General features: G+C 35.1%; 1 protein-coding gene across 2 annotated transcripts in view; it reads right to left on the reverse strand.

The window, feature by feature from the left end:
* ALCAM (activated leukocyte cell adhesion molecule) overlaps positions 1-24843 on the reverse strand; it is a 217162-nt gene that overhangs the window by 60242 nt on the left and 132077 nt on the right. For both annotated transcript variants that reach the window (XM_033211402.1, XM_033211401.1), the window contains exons 2-3: positions 4552-4652; positions 967-1186 (exon numbers count right to left, since the gene is read on the reverse strand). In XM_033211402.1, the coding sequence (XP_033067293.1) occupies positions 967-1186; positions 4552-4652 (321 nt within the window). The remainder of the gene's footprint in view (positions 1-966; positions 1187-4551; positions 4653-24843) is intronic.

The raw sequence follows: 24843 nt of genomic DNA on the forward strand, positions 1-24843 counted from the left end.
TCTGAAACTTTTGAGACCTGTTTCTTTCCCTGTAGTGTCTAAAATATTGTGAAGTAACAGAGGTGGGACTTTTAATTTGAGTTTTAAAAGATGAAATGCTTTAATTATAACTTCTCAAGTCATTCATTTGCACAGCTGTTTGCACAATAACATTAACTATATGCTATCATTATGCAAAGTAATTTTGTCATAGTGACTATAATTATTCCAAGTTTCTTCTACAATTTTCTCTTCTTCCATCCCTACTCTACTTTCTCCCCTTGGTGTATCCCACATAAGCATTCAGGTTGTGGTGAGTTTTTGAAATTTTAGGACAATTTTCTAAACCGAGTGAATACTTTTTGAAATCTAAATCAATAACCAATCAAAAAAGGTCAGGATGGAAATGTATCTATAGCTCTAATATATACTAATATATATAATATATAAAATGTTTATATGGATATATATAGGATACTTATATATGTAGATATATATAAATGGAAAATTTAGATCTCTGTTAAAATGTAGTTTGAATTTGCTTATATTTTATGTTATATATCAAAATGGCAATTTCATATGGTTCAGCCAAATACATGTGTATGTATACATGATATACATGATTACACATGTATCATATATCTATGTATGTATCACACAACACTTATTTGTACATGCCGGTAAAAGTTAAGATCACGTGCTAGTTATCAGTAGTAGTATTTCATATCATAGTTCATGACATTTTTACATGACAAAGCAACAGAGAATATCATTTTATTTCCTCACTGCAAATCTCCTATTTGAATTTCATACTCTTTGTTTTCCTTGCTGATATTATACACGAGCAGAATGAAAATCTCCTTAAATCCCCTTATATAGATACCTGCTATAGAGACACTACAGAGAGTTCAGTCTTCTTTCTAAAGAACATGGTCTGGTACTGGCCATCGATCCCACTTAGCAGTGACACTGCTGCAGACTACTTACTGAACACTTTGACTATTGTAGGTGCTTCAAACACGTTGTCCTCAGTTACTAGCATGCACACAAATCTCTTTTCATCACTGATCCTTGCATTACTGATAGACAAAGTGTAGTTTTCTGAGAGGCTCAATCTGTCTTTGTATTCTGGTACATCGTCGTACTGTACACTTTTCTTTGTAGAGGACCTGAAGGCAATAAATACAGGGGAGCCATCGGGCTTTTCCTAAAAATTAAAATAATAATACATTTTAAACACAAGCATATTCAGATGTTTCAGGATTACATTCAAAATAACAACATTTCCTTGGCCATATTCTACCAATACCTATATTTTTTGTCTACGAAGAATAATTTTGTATACAATTCTCACGTAAATATTTGATTACAGAAAATTCTTCATAAGAGAGAGCTGTAAGATCTTTTACAGGTATCAATTTATATGAGTAAAAATGAAAGGGTAGAGCTCTAGGAATCTGAGATTTTTTTTTTTCACCGAGAGGATAGAACTAGTAACTGTTTTGAAACTTACATGGGCTGTATATGTTTAATATAAAATAAAACATAGATAAATGCAAACAAAGGTACAAAATGATGTTCAGATAACCATCACGGCAGGCATACACTTGAGCTGCAAATACTAGTTAGGATATTTTGGGCAATTATCTTTGGAATCTTCTTTACTTTAATCCACATATTTTAAATGTCCACACCTCTAACCAAAACTGCTGTAGCTGACCTTTATACATAGAATAGTTTAACCAATCTTGATGGAGAAATAGCATTTACCCTTGTAAAATAATTATGTCCATTAAGGAATGAATCAGATTAACTAACACAACCCATAGCTTTGCTGAATCTTAACAATGAGCTCAAAAGACTTTCATACAAAACTTATCACCAAAATAAGATACACTCGGCACACACAATTATGCCAAGGCATATAATGCATTTCTTCCTCTGGTCACACAAAAATTCTCTCATCTAATAAGCAATTTAATCAAAAATCAGGGGCAGTCCCTCCTTTAGGTACCACACAAGACCTTTGAGAAAATTAAATGTGATATATGTTATAGTCTATGAGAAATTTTAAGATTCCAAGGAGGATTAAGTTTTAAGAATTAATAATATCAATTACTAAGTTAATATTGGAGTCCAAAAGTTTTATTTGCTTAAATATCTGAATATATTGATAACATTCTTCTTAACTCTTTTAGATTTATCACAGGTTTACAATGCAAATCCTCATCTTAAGTCATTCCTTCATTATGCAAAGTATATTAGACCACTACCTTATTCATTCTCTTAGGCAATAAATAACAGTTACTAATTTTTGAGCAGTTATCTATACGGCAGATGTTTTCTTTGGGCTTTCTATGCAGTAATTAGTTTAATATTCATAACAGCCTTATAAGTTAAACTTAAATATTAGCCTCATCTACAGACTAGACGATGGAGGCTGAGTTTGGTTAAATAACTTCCCAAGGTCTTGGCTGGGAAATCTTAGCAGAGCAAAAATTTGAGCTTAGAGCTTGGTCTTATTATGGTTACACTGCACCACTCTTGATAGCCTTCAATCCCTCTTCTGCACCAGGCACTATGACAGATAATGGTGAGGAGGTTTCAGGAGTAGGGCTGGGAGGAGTGGACAGGGAGCTATGATCTCCATTCATAGGGAATTTACAATATGATCCAGGAGAAATCAGGTCATTTCTTCTCTATGTTTACTTCGGCTAATTTTTCCAAAACTTTCTTTTGTCTTTTAGGTGGTTACATTAAATTAGAGCATATATGCTATTTCTGCAAATCAAGATTGACTTTAGAGCATATAGTGCCTCAAATGTATCTCAGTGTATTGCTGAAGTCTTTTGCTTAACTAAGAATGTGAAAATTGCCATGATTGTTTGATTTCCAGCACCACTGTGCCAGTTCAGTTTAGGTGAACCCCATTCCCTGAGTGAATGCTACTCCCTCCGTTATAGCTAGAATTTTCTATGATCATAAAAGTTTACCATCACCTGACTCCATTTATTTTGGCAGCAAATTTGATTGAATAAGTGCATTATGTGGTAGTCCCCTGGGCACTTGGAATTTTGAGGGCACTAGTAGACTCTGTCCTCAGAGGTCTTAACGTCAAATTTCCACATTTATAGGAAACCGGAAATAGTTCAAAGTTACCTCGAGTGAGCTGGATACTAAATTGAAGGAGGCTACAGAGAAATGCTGTGCTGCCTTACCACTTTCCTTTCCTTTCCTTTCATTTCCCACTCACATGAGGATAGTATGGTTAGGATTCTGCAGCATCACAGACATGAGTTCACTTTGTTGAATGATTACTACACGGCAAGTACTAGGTAAGTATTTTGATATCAATTTCTTCAGGTAATCTCAAAACAACACTACGAGGAAGATATTTTCATCTCATTTTATGGATGAAAAAATAGGGATTAATTCATCTGCCCAGAATCTCACAGTGAGTACATTGTGGAACCTGCTGATTTCAGAACCTATATGTTAAAAGGCTGTGTTAAACCACCCCTTGAGTGCAAGCTTAAGCACATTTCTTAGAGTGTGTTCTGCAGAATGTTTGTTCTTGGAGATATCTGAGGAAAAAAGTTCTGTGGTCAAATAAACCTAAGAAATGAATCAAACTATGGCCCTCAGACAATTCTTAATGCATTTTACGTATGAAAGGCTCTGAGAAGTGGTGCAACAAACTTTTTGTAAAGTATTTCACCATCAAATTCTTTTCCTTTGCAAATACCTTTTAACATTTCAAGGAGCTAGGGAAATTTTGCTATTGTGTCCAGGGACACAATCTACTTGAAGCTTGCAGATTGTCGTGAGTCTCCTGTGGTCCAGCACTGGGACATTGTACCACACACACATTTTGCATTAATATTCATTAATTAAATCGAGATATTTTATTAGTCAAAGTTACATAGTCATTCCACATCTCCCTACCAGGATCTCTACCCTCCATTTCCAGACTCATTGGTGCCTTCATACCTGAGAAAATTTGATTTTGCTATCTGAAAGAAATATGGGAAAAAATCAACATTGTTAAATACAAAAAGGACCTTTTATAAAATGTGTTATATATAAAAATGTGTTATATATCAACACATTTTAAAGGCTAAATGTCAGAATCAAGCTTGTAATACTGATGATTAATTCTGAAATACTGTCTAAGGGCTCTATCTACTGATCTATCTTGTCTCTGCAATAACCACGTCAAATAGAACATGAGCAAACGAAGAAAGGTTGCCATCCTCCACTGAGTTCAGTCCTATAATCCACTGATTTTATTCTGGAACTCTGCCTTTTTCTTTGCCTCTAACATGTAAGGTGGAATCTTTCAGAATAATACATTCTAAGAACTATGGGTTTGCTTTATTTTAAAATATCATTTGTTATGTAAGATAGGAATTATTTTTTGCCATATTCCACACATTAATTTTACCTTCCTACATTGGTACTCACAGTTCAATATCGCATTCAGGTTAATTTGAAATTCACGGTTACTCATAGAAAGAATTTTATTTAAAAGAACAAGGGCAATTAACCAAGTCCCAGGTAGGTCATACTTACATATTTCCATTTGCCAAACATGAGATTCTGAGGTACATCAAGTCGGCAAGGCATGATAATGGTATCTCCATATGCTGAATTTACAGTGTACCATCCAAGACCTTTGCGGGGGGGGGGGGGGAGAAAAGAAGAGAGAAAGAGAGAGAGAACAAAATTTTAAATGTTTTCTTGAAATGACAAATAACTTCAAGATGTATGTCGATGAAGGTTGTCATCTGCTATAGTTTTATTTTAAATGGTATACAAAAGGTATGAGACTGGAATATATTTTCCATTTAAAAATTGCCACCTTTCGGCCGGGCGCGGTGGCTCAAGTCTGTAATCCCAGCACTTTGGGAGGCCGAGACGGGCGGATCACGAGGTCAGGAGATAGACCATCCTGGCTAACACGGTGAAACCCCGTGTCTACTAAAAAATACAAAAAACTAGCCGGTCGAGGTGGCGGGCGCCTGTAGTCCCAGCTACTCGGGAGGCTGAGGCAGGAGAATGGCGTGAACCCCGGAGGCGGAGCTTGTAGTGAGCTGAGATCCGGCCACTGCACTCCAGCCTGGGCCACAGAGCGAGATTCCATCTCAAAAAAAAAAAAAAAAAAAAAAATTACCACCTTTCTATTTAGCTACTGAATCTTTGAATCCTTGAATATTACACAATCAAAATTTGTAGATCTCCAATTTTACCAGAGAACAGATAAGTGGTACATTCCAAAGGAACATAGTGGAATCTGCAGATGAATTATCTTCTTCATTGTATTTCATAGAAATAATTTCCACCATATTTTATAGAAATGTGGGACTATACAAAGACTAACACGATTACAATTCTCAAAACTAGCTTTAACTATATTTGTGTTTTTCATTTGAAGATATTATCAAATTTTTCTTCTGTAAAATTCAAAAAACTATTAACATCTGAGAATTAATACACATAAGACCACAACTGAATTTTATTTATAAGGGGAAAATGGATTATTCTGTAGTAGTATAAATTAAAATACTAATTTTAATTTTGTATAAAATATTAGCATAGTAAGAATTTATAGTGTGAACATTCTTCATAAAGTGCTATTTACGAAGTGATTATGTGAATTTTTGGAAGACAATAATAATTTAAACCACAATTTTGTACATACAGAAAACTTCTTCATCTGATTTAATTCTATATTAAGAAAAATATAAATAATAAGTAATTAAAATGTGGAAAGAAGCAATTTTTGCATATGAATGAAAAGTACTATTCAAATCTGGATATATTTATGAGGGTTAAAAAACTTAGGCATTTAAATTGGCAATAGTACTTGGGAAACATTTTAATTTTTTTAACCTTATTTTACTTACAACAATCTTTAAAATTTAGAACTTTCACAACTGAATGTCTATTAAGGTGTATCATAATTGAGTATAGAGTGTGAAGGGGCTATTTTAAACAGTAGAGAAAAAAATAAACAAATGATATTTTGTCCACCAGGTGGTGCTAAAATGCAAAGCGACAGCAATCTGCAACACATAAATAAAACCATCTTCTGACTTTCTGAAGAAACAGGACTGGGAGGATACCATCTTTCGATTGCTATCTATCAATCACCACGTATACCAAAATTTCATCTAAGGTGAAGAATTTTGCACCAATGGACAAAAACATAACAAAGAACACAGACTTCATGTAAATATGCAACATAACAACTGGTTTTCAGCATTTTTAACATTGTTAAGACACAGAATACAAAATACTCAAAGCGAGAATGCATTTTCACTTACTATTTGAAACATGAGGTTTACTTCAAATTGCTTATCATATGTTCAGTCTCATAGTAAAACTTTATCTCAATTTTAAAATTGTTTTGTGTTCTCCATACTGCAATTATAATCCCTTTTAACATCAAACCAAGCAGAAGACTGTAAATGAATAATTTTTTTATTCAACTTTGTTAAAATAAAAATAATGGAGGTTTAGACATGTGGCTGCAGACATGCAGACTAATAACATTCAGGAAATTGCTTTATTGCACATTACATTACTTGTCCTCTGTGATATTTGGCTCCTAGATGTGGAATTTCTGCTGTGTGTATTAACACTTGTTCATAGACTTCACAGGTAGAGATCTGCAAAGCCAGAGAAACCATTTTGTAATTTCATATTTTGTTTCTTCATCAGCTTATAACAAGTCATTTGAATATGTAATACTTTTGAGAGGATCTATCTCTATACCTTAATTTGTGTCAGGGCATGCACCTGTAATTGTCTCCTATTATTTGAAATCATATCTTCCTTTGGCAACTAACAGTGCTTTCATGATTGGCCAAGGAGTGAAAACAGTTTACAGAGCTTAGGTACCAATGAAGTGAATCCTTTGCCAGGTAAAGGGAAATAAGAAAATTCCTTTTCCAAGAATTTAATGCTTTGCCCTTTCTCACAGATCGTTTTTCTTTTCTCTTCCCTACAGAACTTTAATGTGCTACATATACATCATATTTTATAATGAGTCTTAAAGCTGTATGAATTTCAAGTACAAAGTGTATTGGTATGATGAAAGCACAATCAGAACAGGGAAGAGATTGTGTATTTTTAAGCTTTGTATCTCCAAAAACAATGCCTAGTATCTGATGGACACCTACTAAAATGACTCTGGAGTTCTTTCCATTTTGGTTGTCAAATTAACATGTTGGAAAATCAGAGAGCAGTTGACAACACCAGAATTTTGAGAATTCTCATTTCTGCCACATACTCTAAAGCCATTCATATCTTATCTTGGATGTGTAGAGAACTTGGATATTGATTTTGGGTGGCAATCTCTGTCTTAAGAAACAAACAGCAAACACATTTTATGGGAATTCATGGATGGAATGACAAGAGAGAACATTCTCCCTTCCCTTTAAAGATAAATTAAAAGTTATCTGTGCTCCCTCGTTTGCAAATGATACCATGAAATGTCTCTTTCCTCACTTGTGATGACCATAGAATAAACATTTCAAGTATCAGAAATTCATGAATGGCGTCTTTTAATGACAGCTTCAAATCCAAATCCAAATCCTTAGACAGGAAAGAACTCTGAAGAGCAGAACAAACACAAAGAAATAAGGTACCGCAATGGACAGAGGGCAGTAAGTAAAAACCCAACAATTATAGACATAAGTACCTTCCTTTCACGGGCCTAGGGCAGAATGAGTGTCAGTAAGTTGGGCTGCATGTTAGGAGCCATAATGGTGCTTATTTTAGAATCAGTTTTCAAGTCTGCTATAATAATCAACTTCTCTCTTCTTGTAAGAGTATACCAACTCCCACGTTCATCTGATAGAAGCACTGAAGGCCTGAATCTGTGAGAGAGTTAAGATCTTGTGCCCCCTAGGGATAAAGTCGCTACAAAGACCATTGTGATTTGGTGGTAAATTATGTCCTAAGTTTTAGCGATGTCTTAATCTTTGAGACGAAGTGTCAGTGAGACCCAAAGTACCTGTCAACTCTAATGATTCTGTTTACACTTTTCATAGAAGAGTGAGCTTTTTATCTTTGAATTGCCAAGTCTAAAAATTGAGTTTAGCTTACTAGAATTCCCTTGCAATTTTCACCCTGTAATATTTATTAGTTAAATTATTCATGGTTTTGTAGCCTAGAGATTATCGGGCACTACTGGAAATATAGAATGCCTGTGACGTCCTTCTTCAAAGAGGCTAAATGTCAAGTGTAAATCAATGTGTGAGAGCATAAGTGTGTTCAGTATGTGTTATAGCTATGTATACAAGCACAGGTCAAAAGAAACTTTAAATTGGACTAGAACCTTCTGTATTAAATGTGTTCTATAAATTTAAGACATTTTTATGACTTACTATTACTGTAGCTATTAAAATGTCAACATACAATAAGACATAAAATGTGTCATACTTGAGAAGCAGTGTGTAATTATTTAAGCATTTTTAAATAGAAGGTTATTAACCAAAGGTAAAGAACAATAGAATTAGAAAGGTTACATAGAAGTATTAATGGAAAGTCAATGCGGTGAGAACAGGAAAAGAAAAATCTCTTAATGAAGTAATTCTGATATATAGAATCTCAGCCAAGTGACCATAACATATAAGCTAGTTACAGTAATATGTTTTGTATAGAAAATAATTTAAAAGAGGCACTGAAAGCAGACTCTGGTAATGTTTTGAAGTTAGCTAAACATTTTATTTCTAATTGAAATAATAAAAATGTAATTTTGGCCATTTTGGTGACAAATGCTTTTTTCCATAAAACTAATTGCCAGATTCAGAGGAATCATTCTCTTTGCATTCCTGACAGATAGACATTTGAATTGGGGTCGATTAAAATTCAGAATCTGCTACCACATTTCAAGCAGAAGAACATCAAATAATATAGAAAATGGAATGCTAATTAGACAGTCTATTTTCACATGCTGTAATTTAGCATGGTTAATTATTATTTATTGCACCAATACATTAATAGCATCATCATCCTTAAAAGAAAATTTGAGCTCTAGCTCTGCTAAGTGTCATAAAGGGGTTAACTGCAATTACAATGGACTCAGAACTTATAAGAACTAAATGACAGTTTCACAAAAATTTTACAGAGACTTATTTGAACAAATGAACTATCACTGAGGAGGTAGACAGAAATGAGAAGTTTATCCTTAGAAATTACTTTCATTTCTTTTTTACTAATTTTGACAGATAGACATGCTAATGAATTAAGATATGTACAACTCTAAAGGAAATGTAAATATTTTGTAACACTAGTTTATAGCGGTGTTTCTCAACCTGGTCACTAGACCAAATAAGTCTTTACTGTGAGAGTGCTGTGCTGTATATATTACAGGATGTTTAGTAGTAGTCTTGCCTCTACCCATTAGATAACAGCACCACTCTTCCCCCAGTTATGACAGGCAAAAAATCTCCAGGCATGACAAATATCCAATGGGAGGCAAAATTGCCCACCAAACCTTATGCAGTTGAGAATCACTGGTTTAAATCTTCAGCCACTGGTTTCTCACATGTGATTAAACTGGGTTTCCAATAAAGGAACTTTCAGAAAAATAGAATCTTAGCGTAGGACTAAATAATCACTGAATACAAGTGAAGGGATAGAGGCAGAAATGGTACATGATAGTATCTGGTTATTATCAAATTTGTTTGCCCCACAGAAACATACTAAGCCACAATGAGGGATTAATTCCTGACTTCAGGAAGTGGATTCCCAATCTCTTTACAAAAACGACAAAGATATTTTGTTTTAGCAAGTCTATTTCCTGTATCACAATCAAGTATAAATTATACATACTGTATACATATGCATACTGTACTTTCTAAACCATGCATTTCACATACATTGTATGTAATCCGATAAAATATCATAGTTCCACTGATAGAGTGAAAAAGATATTTTTTCAAACCTGAGATTTTTATGATTCAGTCACACAGAGTTATCTCCTCTCTCAACTTCTCCCATATTTTATTGTATAAACAAGAGTTTAAGATTATCATCAAGGTCACAAGATATATAAAGTAAGTTATCTGTGTGTGCATTTGTGCATGTGCGTGTGTGAGATACAAGGGGCTATAACTGCCAAGTAATTTGGAAGGGATGCTGAGTGAGAGAAGTTACCTGATGAAATCTAATTTCATTTTGTGAAACAGAAAGAAGGGCTTTTTCTCCTTTCTTTTTCTTTGTTAATTTTCCTTCAACAAACGGGGGTAGTTGGAGGCCAATTTGGGTCTGCTGCATCTGAAGTAGGAATATGTTTGTTCAAAATTCATTTTCTGCATTGCCTTTCTCAAGTGTTATACATTATAATATAGACATAATTGAGTAAGGCCTACAAATAAGACAAATATAATTATTCCTTCCTCTTCCCCCCACCACTTGGGCCACTGTGGCATAATCTTCAGGGCGAAAATGCCCATGTTACTAAATTATAAACTACTAGTAGTACCCAGAATTATGTTTTAAGATAGGTACTCTATTTTACTTCCAAGTTTGATACAATATAATGCTCTAAATATTTATCTTTTTATTAAACTATAAGCCAATGTAATAATCCATAGGTCATAGAAAGAATTACACAAACAATAACATTTTAAAAATACATTATCGATATTTACATTGCTGTGCAGAAAATTTCCTTCTTAATTTACCTTAGTCTGATAGTTTGTTATTCTTCAAGTATGAAATGATCTATGAGGCTGGATGAGTCACCGTTTCTCCCAATTAGTTTAGGCTTTGCCCCATCTTTACCTAATTTTTATGGTTCCTTGGTCCCATCCACTCTGTTCAGATTCCTATGTTTCCTTTAAGGCCTATCTCAAAAATCATCCAATCATTCAATCATGCATCAAGTATTTACTGGACACCTGCTACAGGGCAAGTTTTAGGTGTGCTTTGCGAAGAAAATGTATAAGTAAAACACCGAGGCCTTTTCCTTAAGATACAAGATGAAATTAGTGTGATGTTTTTGGTTGGTAAACTAAATGCTGTGGGACTGTACAGAAAGGAATCCCAGCAATGAGATTGAGCATATTGGTAAAAGCTTCTTGGAGGAAATTTCATATGACCCCATCACTGAACTGAGGTTTCTATAGATGGAAAGATAGGAACTACCTCAATAGCACAGTGCGTGAGAGGCACTGAGTGACGCTTGGTTTTCTCTCTTAGGGCGAACTCAATTTTTATTATAACAATTCCTACAGAGTAGATCTTTGATCTTCATAAGGAACATGTCCTAAGACTGGCAGTTTTCCCAAATTCATAAGCGCTCATAAAATTTCTCTAATAAAAGGCAATAAAATGTTAGATCTCTATTTTCTCTTTACTTTCATCATCAACACTAGCATTTGAATTCCTTTTGGGGCCATTTTAAAATTATAAGCAAAAAACTTATTTAGAAATGATCAAAAAGCAACAGAATTGATTGAAGTTGTGAACCTTATTTTTATTTTTTGAGTTGCCTCATGAATTTTAAATCAGACTGTGTGCAGATTCTACTGCACTCATTAGCATTTCTTAACTCGAGATCCAGGAATGAACTTTAAGGCATCTACTATACTATTCTTTGAAATGTTAGGGAATATAGCTACAGAGTAGTGAGAGGGGAGCACTGTGGTGATTTGAGATTAATGTTCCCCCAAAATTGTCCTCTCTTACAATTGTCCTCCCAAAAGCTATTTTTGCTTTAAAAAACATTTTAATGGAATATAATATAGATGGAAAAAAGTACACAGATCTAGACTTACATTTGAAATGTCACTAAAAGCACGGGGCTTTAGGGTTTCCTTGGCAATGATCCTCGCATTCTTTGTTCTGAGCAGGAGACTGAGATTCCACATACTTGACCACAATGAAACCCCTGTGTTACCAAGTCATCATTCCTAAATGATGAGTATTTTTGGCTAGGCTATGGGGTCTATGCCAACATGCTAAGGCACAGTCCCTTAAGTGCTGATGAAGTTAGATAAAAACATTTAAAAATACTTCATGCTCTGAGTGCGTGGGAAGGGGGTGCTTTCTGGGGGATGGGCAGAAAGATTACAATGAACCAAAAAATCTAGATTTTCTACGTAGAAAAAACAATTGTCTCTATTTTGTTTTAAAGTAGATTTTCATAGTAAAGAGGACTAAACAGGAGAAATGTTTAACATGTTTCTCTTTATACTGCATATTTTGCTCAAAAACATGTATGTAATTAATAATTTATGCTAATTGAAGTTCCTAAAGTTGACTATTTCCTACTATCATACTTCTAATCAGGATTTGAGGCTAAGTCTTTAAGGTGCTCATATAAGGCAAGTCCTTCACTCAGATAATTAGTCAATACAATAAAAATAGCCAGCAAAGTATGATTTTCTTTCTGCTCCCCTTTCCCCTTATTCATTTTCTCAATTTAGTTCTTGCTAAAGAACTAAATTTTCTTCAATTTAGTCTGGATTCTGATCCTGTTGATTTCATTTGGGAACTAGCTTAACTGGAGATGTAGAAACTTATATTTGAAATATAAGTTATATTATGAAAAATAAGTTATATTAATTCAGGTTAACTAATGCAAAGGAAAGATGAATACATTTAGATTCTATTGCTCTGTACATTTTTTGAGCATGGAAGTCTAAGTTTAACTGTTTCAGAGTATCAGTTCTACTGAAATGGAGAAAAATTACACTTTCCTGTGCATTTTACCACATAAGTTGTATTGAAATTGTGAATACAATTCAATGATTTTAGCAAGAAGAAGAGTGTACTGCATGCGTAAAAACATTATCAACAGAAAGGCAGGCATAATGCTCTCCAAAGGATCTTAATTAAATCATCTGAAGTAATGGAAAGTTTGGGAGTTTAGAATGAAGTCTGTCTTCAGAAAGAACTCACAGTTATTGTGACATTATTAAATTTGTTTTCTGCAAATAGTTTAATGTCATGACAACAAAAAGATCTCTTGATTTGAGAAAATCAAAGCTGTCTTTGATAACACTCCCAAACTCCAAAACAAAAAATTTCTAATTGCTGTAATATTCCTCAAAATGTTTTAGAAAAAATACATCACAAAGACTTTTAGCCAATAAGATCATCGTTTTCACAGAAAGCATCTGTTAATAATAACTTACATGAACTGTATTGCTTTAGCTTTTAAAGTAATAGTCAATAGTATTAGAATTACTGACTTAGAAAATGTTGTGTTATAATTGAGGTAGTGAATTACCAGGGATAAAAAAGTGAATTATTAGGGCTACTAAATGAGCAGAGTAGTAGATTTCTGCTTCTGAATTGCTTGAGTGATCTTGTCCAGTATTCTAGTTTCTGGTATATTCCACATTAAGTATCTAACCTCATACTGAAAAATGTTTATATCAGTTGAAATACTTTTTGCTCTTTTCTTCACATGAATCACAATTAGCGTTGCCTATGTCTCCTGAGGATATAGATTTGTACAATCAAACATGGTAAGTAATAAAGGTTAAAAAGCTATTTAATAGCTTTTTCCACATATTTGGTGCAGCTTGTTGGCTGATTTCCGAGACTTAGATTTGTGTAAATTCCATGCTTTTAATTGACAGCTCCCTGGAGGGGTTGCAATATAAGTTAAGGTCATAGGAAGAAAATTATGGCTTTCTATGGCATTTTGTCCTTTCTTTAAGAACTGAAGTCAGCTTACTATAAGACCTAGTTTTCTAGCTTTGAGGAGAAAGGAGAGATGGAATGTTTGTCCAAGATACATTTTTGAAAGAGACTAAAAGCACAGGAAAGAGGAAATTAAAAATAAAACAAATAGTCATATACAGTTGGGCAATCAGCATAATCTGATATCTGAAGATAAAATCATCTTTCTGCCTTAAGAGATGGTGTGTCACCTCAAGGACTGAGTGAGAATGGAGAGTCACGCCCATTGTAGCTTGCCCACAATGGTAGCCCAGTGGGGTAACTCTGGAATGCATGAACTTAGAGAGTCATACTGACATCTATTAATATTTTAACAATAACTTTTCATGTGTTCCATTTTTCCTGACAGTCATTCTTCTTAATTGAAGAGTGGGAGGAAAGATGGGAAAAAGAACAAGATAATTTAGGAAGACAGTGAGTAGAGATGAGAAATATAGGAAGCTATATTGAAAGGTAGTTTTATCATTTCTAAGGGTATGAAATCTGCATCTGAAGGTGCCTCCAGTTTTGACATTTTCCAGTACTTCTAAAGATTTTAACTCTTTGAAAATTTCATTTTATATCCCAGAGGCCATGTAATTTTTTAATGTCTCATATTTATTCCGCAATTTAGGAAATAGTTAAATGAACACCCCAGAAGAATTTTTGGAAGACTAACTATCATGAACAAGGTGGCAAAACATAAACAAAAGCACTGGATAAGGAAAACAAGTTCTTACAGCAGGCCCATGGCACCTATAGACTGCTTGTACAGGAACTTGAACATGTGGACAGTGTTACTAAACCCTGACATGAGCCCTCTTCTGAGAATGTGCCTACATTCAGTTGGTTTCCCACACTTGGTAATATTTGCATCCCATCTTACCTGTCTCTGCTTCTCCTCTTCACATACTTAGTTAAACATTATTAAATAAGTAGTTCATCTATTTTGTTTATTATTTAAGGGAAAAAAGTCTCTGTGAAGTCGAGTGGACACGAAAATGTTCCTCATAGATCCTCAACTGCTGGAAACATAACTTACCCAACTGCTGCATTCTGTCTATTACCAGATTTGTGCTAAGGTTACAATTTTACCAGCTGTTCCCAGCTAGTAACTGAATGCAACAAGTATATTAAGACAGGCAAGTTTCTTGGATACCAGAGACTTCTCTGAGGGCTGACTATAGATCACGGATACCCTGATTCCCTGATGAACCTTCCTCAGACTGCATGACAGTCTAGAACGCTTCCACCCAACCTTCCTGTCCTCTCTCTTTCACTTGGGACCATCTTTACTCTGCGGTATGCTTATTCTCCACCCCTCACCCCACCTCACCATCTTCCTCCTCATTTTTTCTCACATAAGTGTTTTTCCTAATACATTCTTTGTATGTTAAATCCATTTTGACATCTGCTTTTCAGAGTTTCCTAACATCTGGGGGAAATTAGGCAGATCATAACCATATTGACCCACTGACATTAGTAGACTATGAAATTCCAGAAAGTAAAATATTTCAGTATGGATGTGGTGAAAAAAATCTCACCTTAATTTAGTAAGAGGTTAGTTAAAATAAAAATAAAAAATATACAAAAAAAGAGCTTAACATTGATTAAAGACTTAAATATAAGACAAACCATAAAACTCTTTGAAGAATGCATAGGGGAAAAGCTCTTTGACATTGGACTTGGCAATAATTTTTTTGGACAAGACACCAAAAGTGCAGGCAACAAGATTAAAATATGCAGATAGGACTATATTAAACTAAAAAGCTTCTACACAGCAGAGTAAACAGCCAGCAAAATAAAAAATCAGCATGCGAATAGGGAGAACATATTTGCAAACCATATACCTGATAAAGGGTTAATATCCAAACTATGTAAGGAATTCATACAACGTAGTAGCAAACAAAACAAAACCCACAGAGAAGCAGATAAAAAAACAGGCACATGACCTGAATAGACATTTTTCCAAAGAAGACATATGAGTAGCCAATAGGTATATGAAAAGGTGCTCAACATCACTCATCATTGGGGAAATGTAAATCAAAATCACAATGACATATCATCTCATGCCTGTTAAGATGGCTCTTATTGAAAAAACGAGAGATACCAAGTATTGGTGAGGGTGTGGAGAAAAGGAAATCCTTGTACACTCTTGGTGGCAATGTAAATTGGTACAGCAATTATGAAAAACAGTGTGAAGATTCCTCAAAATGTTAAAATGGAACTACCATATATTCCAGCAATTCCACTCTGGGTATATGTCTAAAAGAAAGGAATCAATACTGAAAGAGATGCCTGTACTCCCCTGTTCACTGCAGCATTATTCACAATAGCCAAGATATGAACACATCCAAAGTGTCCATTTATGGATGAATGGATAAAGAAATTGTCTATATAGATATAAACACAATAAAATATTGCTCAGCCTCTACAAAGGAGACCCTGCTGTTTGTGACAAAAAAGGAACCTGGAGGACATTATGCTAATTGAAATAAGCCAAAGAAAGACCAATGCTACATAATCATACTTACATGTGGAATGTAGAAAAGGAAAATACACAAAAACAGAGTGGATGGTGATTACCAGGGGTGGGAAGATGAGGGAAATGGGGAGATGGTGGTCAAAGGCTGCAAAGTTACAATTGTATAAGACACACAAGTCTAGAAATGTAAAGTACAGCATGATGACTGTGGTTAACAATACTGTATTGTATACTAGACATTTTCTAAGAGAGTGGATTTCAGGTACTCTCATCACACACAAAAAATGATAACTAGTGAGGAGAGGGATATGCTGATTTGCTTAATTGTAGCCATCATTTCACAAGGCATATGTATATCAAAACCTCATGTTGTATAGGTTACATTTATATAATAAAAGATTAAATAGACCTAGAAATACATTAAAGCAGTTGGTAATAATACTGAATGTTTTTATGGTGTTTTATAGTTTGCAACATTCTTTTATATACATTGTACATTTTTGCATTTAGGCTTCACAAAAGTCCTATACTATAAGCAAAGAAATCTGTATGGTGAACATATATTATTATCCTTCATTTCACTAATAAGAAACTGTTCTGCCTGCAAAGTCAAGAGAATAAGCCGATATCACGAAGCCAGTACATGATGGAGCTAGAGCTCAAAATGAATTCTAAGCTCAAGTCCAATTCTCATCGCTATTGGATATACAAAAAATGATTCCATTTCCTTATTTCATTTTATATTGTGGATAATTCAAGAATATTGTTTGGAAAGTATTAAAATGTTTTCCATATTTAGACAAATATTTTTAAAAAATATAGGTTAGAAGGACTAGAAAGAAAATGAACTAACATATTTTAACACTTCTTTCTCAATGGGATACTATGTAGCAATTTGGCACTTGCTCCCTGGAAAAACAAGTCCTGTCCATGGCAGCTGTTCTAATTTTCAAAATAAAATAGAACATCATGAATATTCAAGAAGATAGGCATCTTTCAGATCAGGAATCAGAAGTCTAATAAGACTTTTTAATGTAGGTGGGTACTCAGGTTACAGGTAAAGGAGCCCTAGATGCATTTCTAACACCAAAAACAGCAGGGGTAGCACAATAGACCTCCAATAAAAACGTACTGGATGACTACAACGGCAAGGTTGAGATTAAAGTCTTTCTAACTTAAAGACCTGTGTCTTTCCTCTCTATCAAAAACACTTATCACAATTGCAACTTTTCAAATGAGTTGCAAATTTATGTCCACGCAAAAACCTGAACAAGAATGTTCACACAAGCTTTACTCATAACTGCTAAAACGTGGACAAGATGTCCTTCAACGGATGAATGAAAAAACTGTGGTAATCCAGGCAATGAAATATTATTTAGCAATATACAGAAATGAGCCGGCAAGCCATGAAAAAACGCAAAGGAACCTGAAATGCATACTGTGAAGCAAAAGAAGCCAGTCTGAAAAGGCTAAATACTGTATGATTCCAACTACACGCCGTTCTGGAAAAGGAAAAACTATGGAGATAGCAAAGAGACCAGTGGTTGCCAGGATCTCAAGGGAAGGAGGAAAAAATGAATAGATGGAGAACAGGACATTTTTAGAGCAGTTAAATTGTTCTGATATGATAATGAACAAACATTATTAAATGTTTATCAAAACCCAAAAAATGTACAACACAACAGGAAAATCGAATGTAAGCTAGGGACTTTAGTTAATAATAATGTATTAACATCGGCTCACCAACTGCAACAAATGTACCACACTAATGCAAAGATGTTAATACTAGGGGAAACTAGGGGCAGGGGTGTCAGAGGCAGAAAATTGTGGGTTTATATAGGAGCTCTTTACTTTCCACTAAAGTTTTTCCATAAACTAAGAACAGACAAAAATAGTATATTAATTAAAAACAACTGATACACATCATTTTTTCAGCCTATGCAATATATTCTACATTTAGACAGTCTCATCTAAATTCCACTGGTATAGGTAGAGGAAAGGACACAAACATCTTCAAGGGCAAAGCTTTGGCATCTATTAGCAGAAGTGATTCCAGTCTAGGCAGCTGAATCCCCAGGCAGATTTCAGCAGGTGCTGACTTTCCAACAGCACCCAAACCTCTGATGAACAAGAGTATCCTGGGTACCTGTGTTGAGGCTTAGCAATTGCTGTTTTATGATTATGTTTTTCACATATTCCCAATCCCACTGAGGTGCTAATACATTTGGTTCATCTTTCCATTTTAAAAGAGACAATGGCTTTGATAATTTGTTCATGGTTGCTGCTTAGGGAAATAATGACACTCAAAATTCCCCTAACTGAATACTATAATATTACATCTTTGGCTCTGCTATTTTTAACAGCTTTGAAAGACAATAGTGTCATTTGGGTTTAAAAAAATGTTCACTGTTCCTACTCATTAAAGGAATACTTGGTTATAAAGGTGAACTGTTAGAGTCCTAGCAGGGCTTCAGATTATATCATGTATTTAGTTTACGAATATCATTTGGTTATGAATCTATAACTGAAAGAACTCCCAATGCTTGCCCCAGGAAGTAATTAATTGGAAACCAACCAAACAAACCAATGGAAAAGACTGAAATGTTTTGTGTTACTGTCTGAAAATCCAATGGTAATTTTCAATTTCATTCCCACTTGAGTCCTACAAAAATATGCTGTAAGTGTGTGTTCTTCAGCTACAATTCTACCTCTCTCTGTATTTACAACAGGTGATAAGAACACCATGCCTGGAATCCATTTAAAACGTTTTCTTCATATCTTGTGAATTGCAGGAAGCCTCAACATGCAAATATGATTATTAGTACATGTTTAATTAACAGGCATATATTAAATACTTCTTAGGTAAAGAACATCATTTTAGAGAGTTTGTTATGTAGAAATCCACAAATTTGTGTTTCTAATTTTAAAAACAGGGAGCTGTTCTATAAAGAAAATTTCCAATACAAAATCTTATTTAACAGTCACCAAGGTAAACACATAAGATCAATAAAAATAACTGATTATGTTTTGCTACAATTATACTTCAGAAAGATACAGTTACGGAAATTTTCTATTTGTTCTAAAGCCTTTGTAGCTATGAGAATATTTTGAATGATTTATATGGGAAAGCCAATAAAATCTTTTGAAAATGAAAAAAATCAAATATACCTGAAGAATAGTGTAGGCTAAATCTTTGTCTAATATTGTTGTTATAATCCAAAGACTGTAAATATATATGCCAAACATCAAGAGCTGCAAGGTTCATCTCATTAGAATTTAAGAAGTTATTTATTATTGACCTGTGCCAAACTGTCCTCAATATTTTTTCTAAGAATATTTTTCTGTGAAAATATTTTTATTTTTAAAAATAAAATTTCCTTAATCTAAAAGGCTCTGATTCATATTAATACAGATAAATGGGACATAAAGCTATTGATTGGCTAAAATAGCCAGGTACTATATTCCTGCTGGGCATATGATATGATTTGGATTTGTGCTCCCGCTCAAATCTCAAATCCAATTATAATCCCCAATGTTGGAAGAGGGGCCTGGTGGGAGGTGACTGGATTACGGGAGTGGATTTCCTACATGTTGTTCTCAAGATAGTGCGTCCTCATGAGAGCTGGTGGTTTAAAAGCGTGTGGCAGCTTCCCCTTCACTCTCTTCCTTCTTCTCTGGCCATGTAAGATGCCCCTGCTTCCTCTTCACCTTCTGCCATGATTGCAAGCTTCCTGAGGTCTCCTCAGCTGTGCTCCCTGTACAGCTGGTGGAACTGTGAGTCAATTAAACCTCTATAAATTACTCAGTCTTGGGTAGTTCTTTATAGCAATGAGAGGACGGTCTAGTACAACATATAAATGTAAATAAGCTACCTCTTCCAAGGAGATACAAATCCAGAAGATAGAAATGAAACGCAATTAGCAGTAGAGCATAACAATGAAGGCATTGTTTCTGGCCTCAGACCCGGTAAGGATGAATCCAACTCTGCTACTAATAAGCTAGGTGACTTCTAGTGAGTTACTTAGCCAATATGCACTAATGCGTCCCAACTATAAAACTGAGGACAATGATAGTGATACAGAAGGGAAATGCTGGGAAGGGAAGAGCGTGGTCCCTTTACGGGATACAGAATGGGGAAGGGAAGTGCTGGGTAGAGGAGGGTGTGGTACCTGGCTAGGACTTCACCCCCAGGCCTGTGTCTCCAGACCTAGGTGAAGACAGGCATTTTTGTTTTCCTGCCTAAATGTTGCATTTCCCAAGACCATCCTGGCCTGCCACGCCCCCATCCTGGCCCTATAAAAAACCTGAGACCCTAGCAGGCAGACACACAGGTGGCTGGTCGTCCGGAGGAGCACATCAGTGGGGGAACACACAGGCAGCTGGACTTCAAGAGGAATGCATTGACACGCACCAGCAGGCCGGCAGGCCGTGAACTTGCAGAAACAGAATGAGACAGAGTTTGGCGGGGGCAGTTGAAGGAGAGGCTAGGCTGTTGAGTGGCCAGACTCCAGACGAAAACCTTCCCACTTTATCCCCCTTCTGGCTTCCCCCATCTGCTGAGAGCTACCTCCACTAAATAAAAGCTTGCACTCATTCTCCAAGCCCATATGTGATCTGATTCTTGCGGTACACCAAGGCAAGAACCCGAGATACAGAAAGCCCTCTGCCCTTGTGACAAGGTAGAAGGTCTAATTAAGCTGGTTAACACAAGCCGCCTATAGACGGCAAAACTAAAAGAGCGCCAGACACTGCCATAGGGTCAGAGCCCCATAACCTGCCCATCTGTGTGCTCCCCTAGAGATTTGAGCAGTGGGGCACTGAAGAAGCGAGCCACTCCCCCTGTGGCACGTCCTGTGAAGGGGACAAGGGAATTTTCCCCTTTCAATAGTATCATGCTTGTAGTGTTATCATGAATACACTAAATTAATAATTATAAGTTGCTTTAAAAAGTGCTTTTCCTACAATAAGTGCTGAAAGTTATTATGTCTCTTTGACTTTTATTTATTGGGATAATAGAGATTACATGCTAAATGTTGCAGGAGCAGAGGAGGGATTGATGAATAGGCTGGAGAAGGCTTTGCTTGGAATGGATATTTATATTGAATCATCACAGATAAGAATTTCTTCAAGTGGGAAGAAGGATGAAGGAAACTCCTTGCAAGAGAAAGGCTGAAGCAGGGACATAATCATGTTCAGCCAGTGTGGCTGAGGTTTAGGGGCTGTAGGAGGTGATGGAAGGAAAGGCATCTGTGAAAGAAGCAATGGGGGTGATAATTTGAAAGCCTTAAATCATAGCTTAAAGAATTTGGACTTTATTCTGTAAAGAATGTGGAGTCAAAAAAAGGATTTTTGGTTCATTTTAAGGATGGCAGTGTAGTGGTCAGATTTTTGCTATTGAAAATTATCTATAACAGCAGTATGAAGGCAAACTAGCTGGAGAAGGGACTTGGGGAAGGTAATCGTGTTAAAGTGTTTAGGTTATGTACTCATAGTGAAGTAGGGCAGTGGGAATGAAAAAAAGAGGCACAGTGAAAAGGAGACAGGAGACATTTCTAAAGTAGAATCGATATGAACCTCAGTCAGTTTGCTGCATTTTTCAACTACAAAGTTCACATTTCCCAACATAACTAAGTACACAGCTCACATGAAAAACAGCTAATACCAAGCCTCTGTAGAAGCATATCATACACTATGTGTGAAATCACACACTCACTAGGCAAACAGGAAAGCTGTCTTTTTGTGTTAGCTCTTTGGAAAAGCTTGAGACTAAATAAGTAGAACAGTCCAAAGCAAATATTAACTCTGGTGGTGTTAGGTGCTTGGATTTCTAAATGCAAATTGTTAATGCAAAATGCATTTTGGCCTTAACACATGTGAGCCCTTTTTGCCACACACTATAAACTACAGAAAGAGAAAAACCCAAAGTTGGAACTTAAACAGTCCTAAAGAAATATTGTTGTTTGTTTTCTTAAAATTTTGTGCTTACCAATTTGAGCTTGGAAAAAGAAAATGCAAAAATAAAATGTTAATAACAAGTCCTGTAAAATTGTGCTTTGTAGTGGTACTAACTTTTCTTTTTAGGAGAAGTTTCTGAATTTATTTGGGAATCCAGAAGTCTTTCTGGAAACACTGATGAGTAGATCCAGGACCTCATGTAAAGCTCTGATGCAAACTGCAAAGCCAAATCTAGGTGATAGTGTGACCAAAGATAGTTGCCGAAGACTGTGGCTGTTAACTTTGGTTACTAGTGAATTTCAGTTTTGACTTGACATACAATGCTTTCCCTGCACAGGGAGGCAGTGGCAAATATCATTTATATGTCTTCCAAATACCTCTTTCAAAAGTTATTGGTAACTGAGAGATAGCAGTCTCTGATGTTCCTGTCTTTCTTTCCCAGCTGTACAAAAGGGTAATTGAGCAAACTGTGCCCTGATCTGCCGGGAAGTCAATCCATCCCACTAACCTGCAGCTGCCTGGCTGATGGCCTTTCTCCTATTCACCATTCATTTGCTTTTCTGTACTCTCCTCAAATGCCCTGGCTCTGGGAAATGATTTCCAAAAGCATGGCCTCAAGCCCTGAAGAACATGGACTCTGATAACCACCCGGGTCTTCATTCTTATAACGCTCTCTGCCACTAATGTTAGGTAGTAGATGATAAGATATCTTTTTAAAAAATTCAGCATAAAGTATCTGTTTTATAATTCATACTTGAAAGAACACTAGTGTAAAGAGACTAGAGAAAACAAGGTTCTTGTTTCATTTTAACCTCATTTTGAACTTGCTTTCTTGGGCTTCAGTTTATTTATGCATAATATGATATAAGACAAGGCTTAAATATTCTAGGATTCAGATTTTCCAATATGAGAACAAGCACACAGTTAATTTTCAGTTGGAATTTCTAGCCCTACTACTTTTATGCCTGGACTGGCAAAAAGAGAGTATGTCAGATTTCTTATTTTCATCTTATAATTTAATTTGCTGTTGGAGTTTTCAATGAATATTTTAGTAACTTGACATTGAACAAACTTTGATTTTGGTTTCTAACTCTATATCAATTGATAAGTGTTTTTAGCTGTAACTTGAGTTTGCTTTAGATTGGTTGCCACTATCACTTAAGAATTATTAAACATTTTTATTGCATTGCCTCAGCATGTAATATGTTTTGAGTATTGGCATGCACCATGATTTATATCTTTCCAATGCTACTATCATAATAAGCTTGTGAGCTTAGAAGCTATGTTGCATGCAGAAAATTCTGATCCAGGCATAGTACTGTTTCGTTTAAATAGGGAAAAAAAATGAATTAATATTATTCATCTTAATTACTATCATTATGGATAAGAAAAATTAATTACATTTCAAAATTAAAGTAACATTTTATGTATTCAAGATCATTCAGATATGATTTTCTAGGTATTTGAAATCTAAATTCTTATACCTTATAGATTTTTATTTTTAAATTATTTCAGATGGAGAACATATGGAACATTTGGAGCATCTTGAATACTCTTCTGATGTCAAATAAAATTACATGTCAAAATACCATTATATAGTGCTTAAGATTTAACTTTCCAAGTACATCATCTGTTAAACCAAATATTATTCAGAATGTAAATAAACATCTCCTTGATAACTGTTATTTCTATAAGCACATACTATGCTATAATTCAGTGAGAATTTCAGGAATTACTGAACTGTTTCAACTAACTTGCCAATACACTAAACAGCCCCACCCCAAAAAGTATTTTGAAATTCCTGTGCTTTGTTTACAATGATTTATCTTTTCTCTCACTATTCCTGTCAGTTGTCAGTCACTCTCGCTAATGATAACATCCCGCATTTGCACAGCACCTCAGAGCCTGCGAAGCACTCGCCCATTTATTGCTCCCTTCTGTGACTGGCTCATACTCCCTTTCCAAATTGCCACTAACGTGCCAGGCCTTTGAAAACAACATAATCAAACTTTAAAAGAGATTCGATGTAAAGAGTAAACAGTCTCTGTGAGAAGGGCCCAAGGAGTTTCCTTGTGAATAAAGTTTGGTTCATGGACATCAGCATTTATTTTGACTGCTCAAAACCTGGGTGTTTTCCACAGGGCTGGGCTCTGAATGGTTGAGTTTGGCAGATGAGAAGACTCTAGCTGTAGGAAATATTTCTGTTATTGCCCTTTTATAAGGAAATGTTTAGTGATTCTAGGATGCACATTTGAAATAAGTGACCTTAGAGATAATTTATTGCAGTCACTCATCCTATAACTAAAGAAGCTAAGGACCAGAGAATTTAAAGTGTGGAAGACAGAATTGAGTTAACGAAATGACTCTGGTGACTCTTAATCCAATATTCTTTTTATTAACACCTCATCATGTATTTGTTCTAAATAGTCTTGGTATTTTAAAGATACTGAGTTTCTGTAAGTTTATCACAGAGATATGAAATGGAGATAATATATTTCAAGTGCATTACTATAACATGCAATGGAGCATGTAATAGAAAATTAACTTTCATATATTAAATTTTAAATATTGTATCAGTATTTTCTCCATAGTTGCTGAAGTCAGAGAGGAAACATTTTAAAAGGGAGATCTTTTAATGTCATCTAAACACCCACCACAAACAGAGCTTGCATCATAAAAATACAGAATCCTAAGAATAAAAGAAAGAAAAGGAAAAAAAAAGAGAGATGGTGAGTGAA

The sequence above is a fragment of the Trachypithecus francoisi genome, unplaced genomic scaffold (genome assembly GCF_009764315.1).
Source record: "Trachypithecus francoisi isolate TF-2019V2 unplaced genomic scaffold, Tfra_2.0 Lachesis_group0, whole genome shotgun sequence".
Lineage (NCBI taxonomy): Eukaryota > Metazoa > Chordata > Mammalia > Primates > Cercopithecidae > Trachypithecus > Trachypithecus francoisi.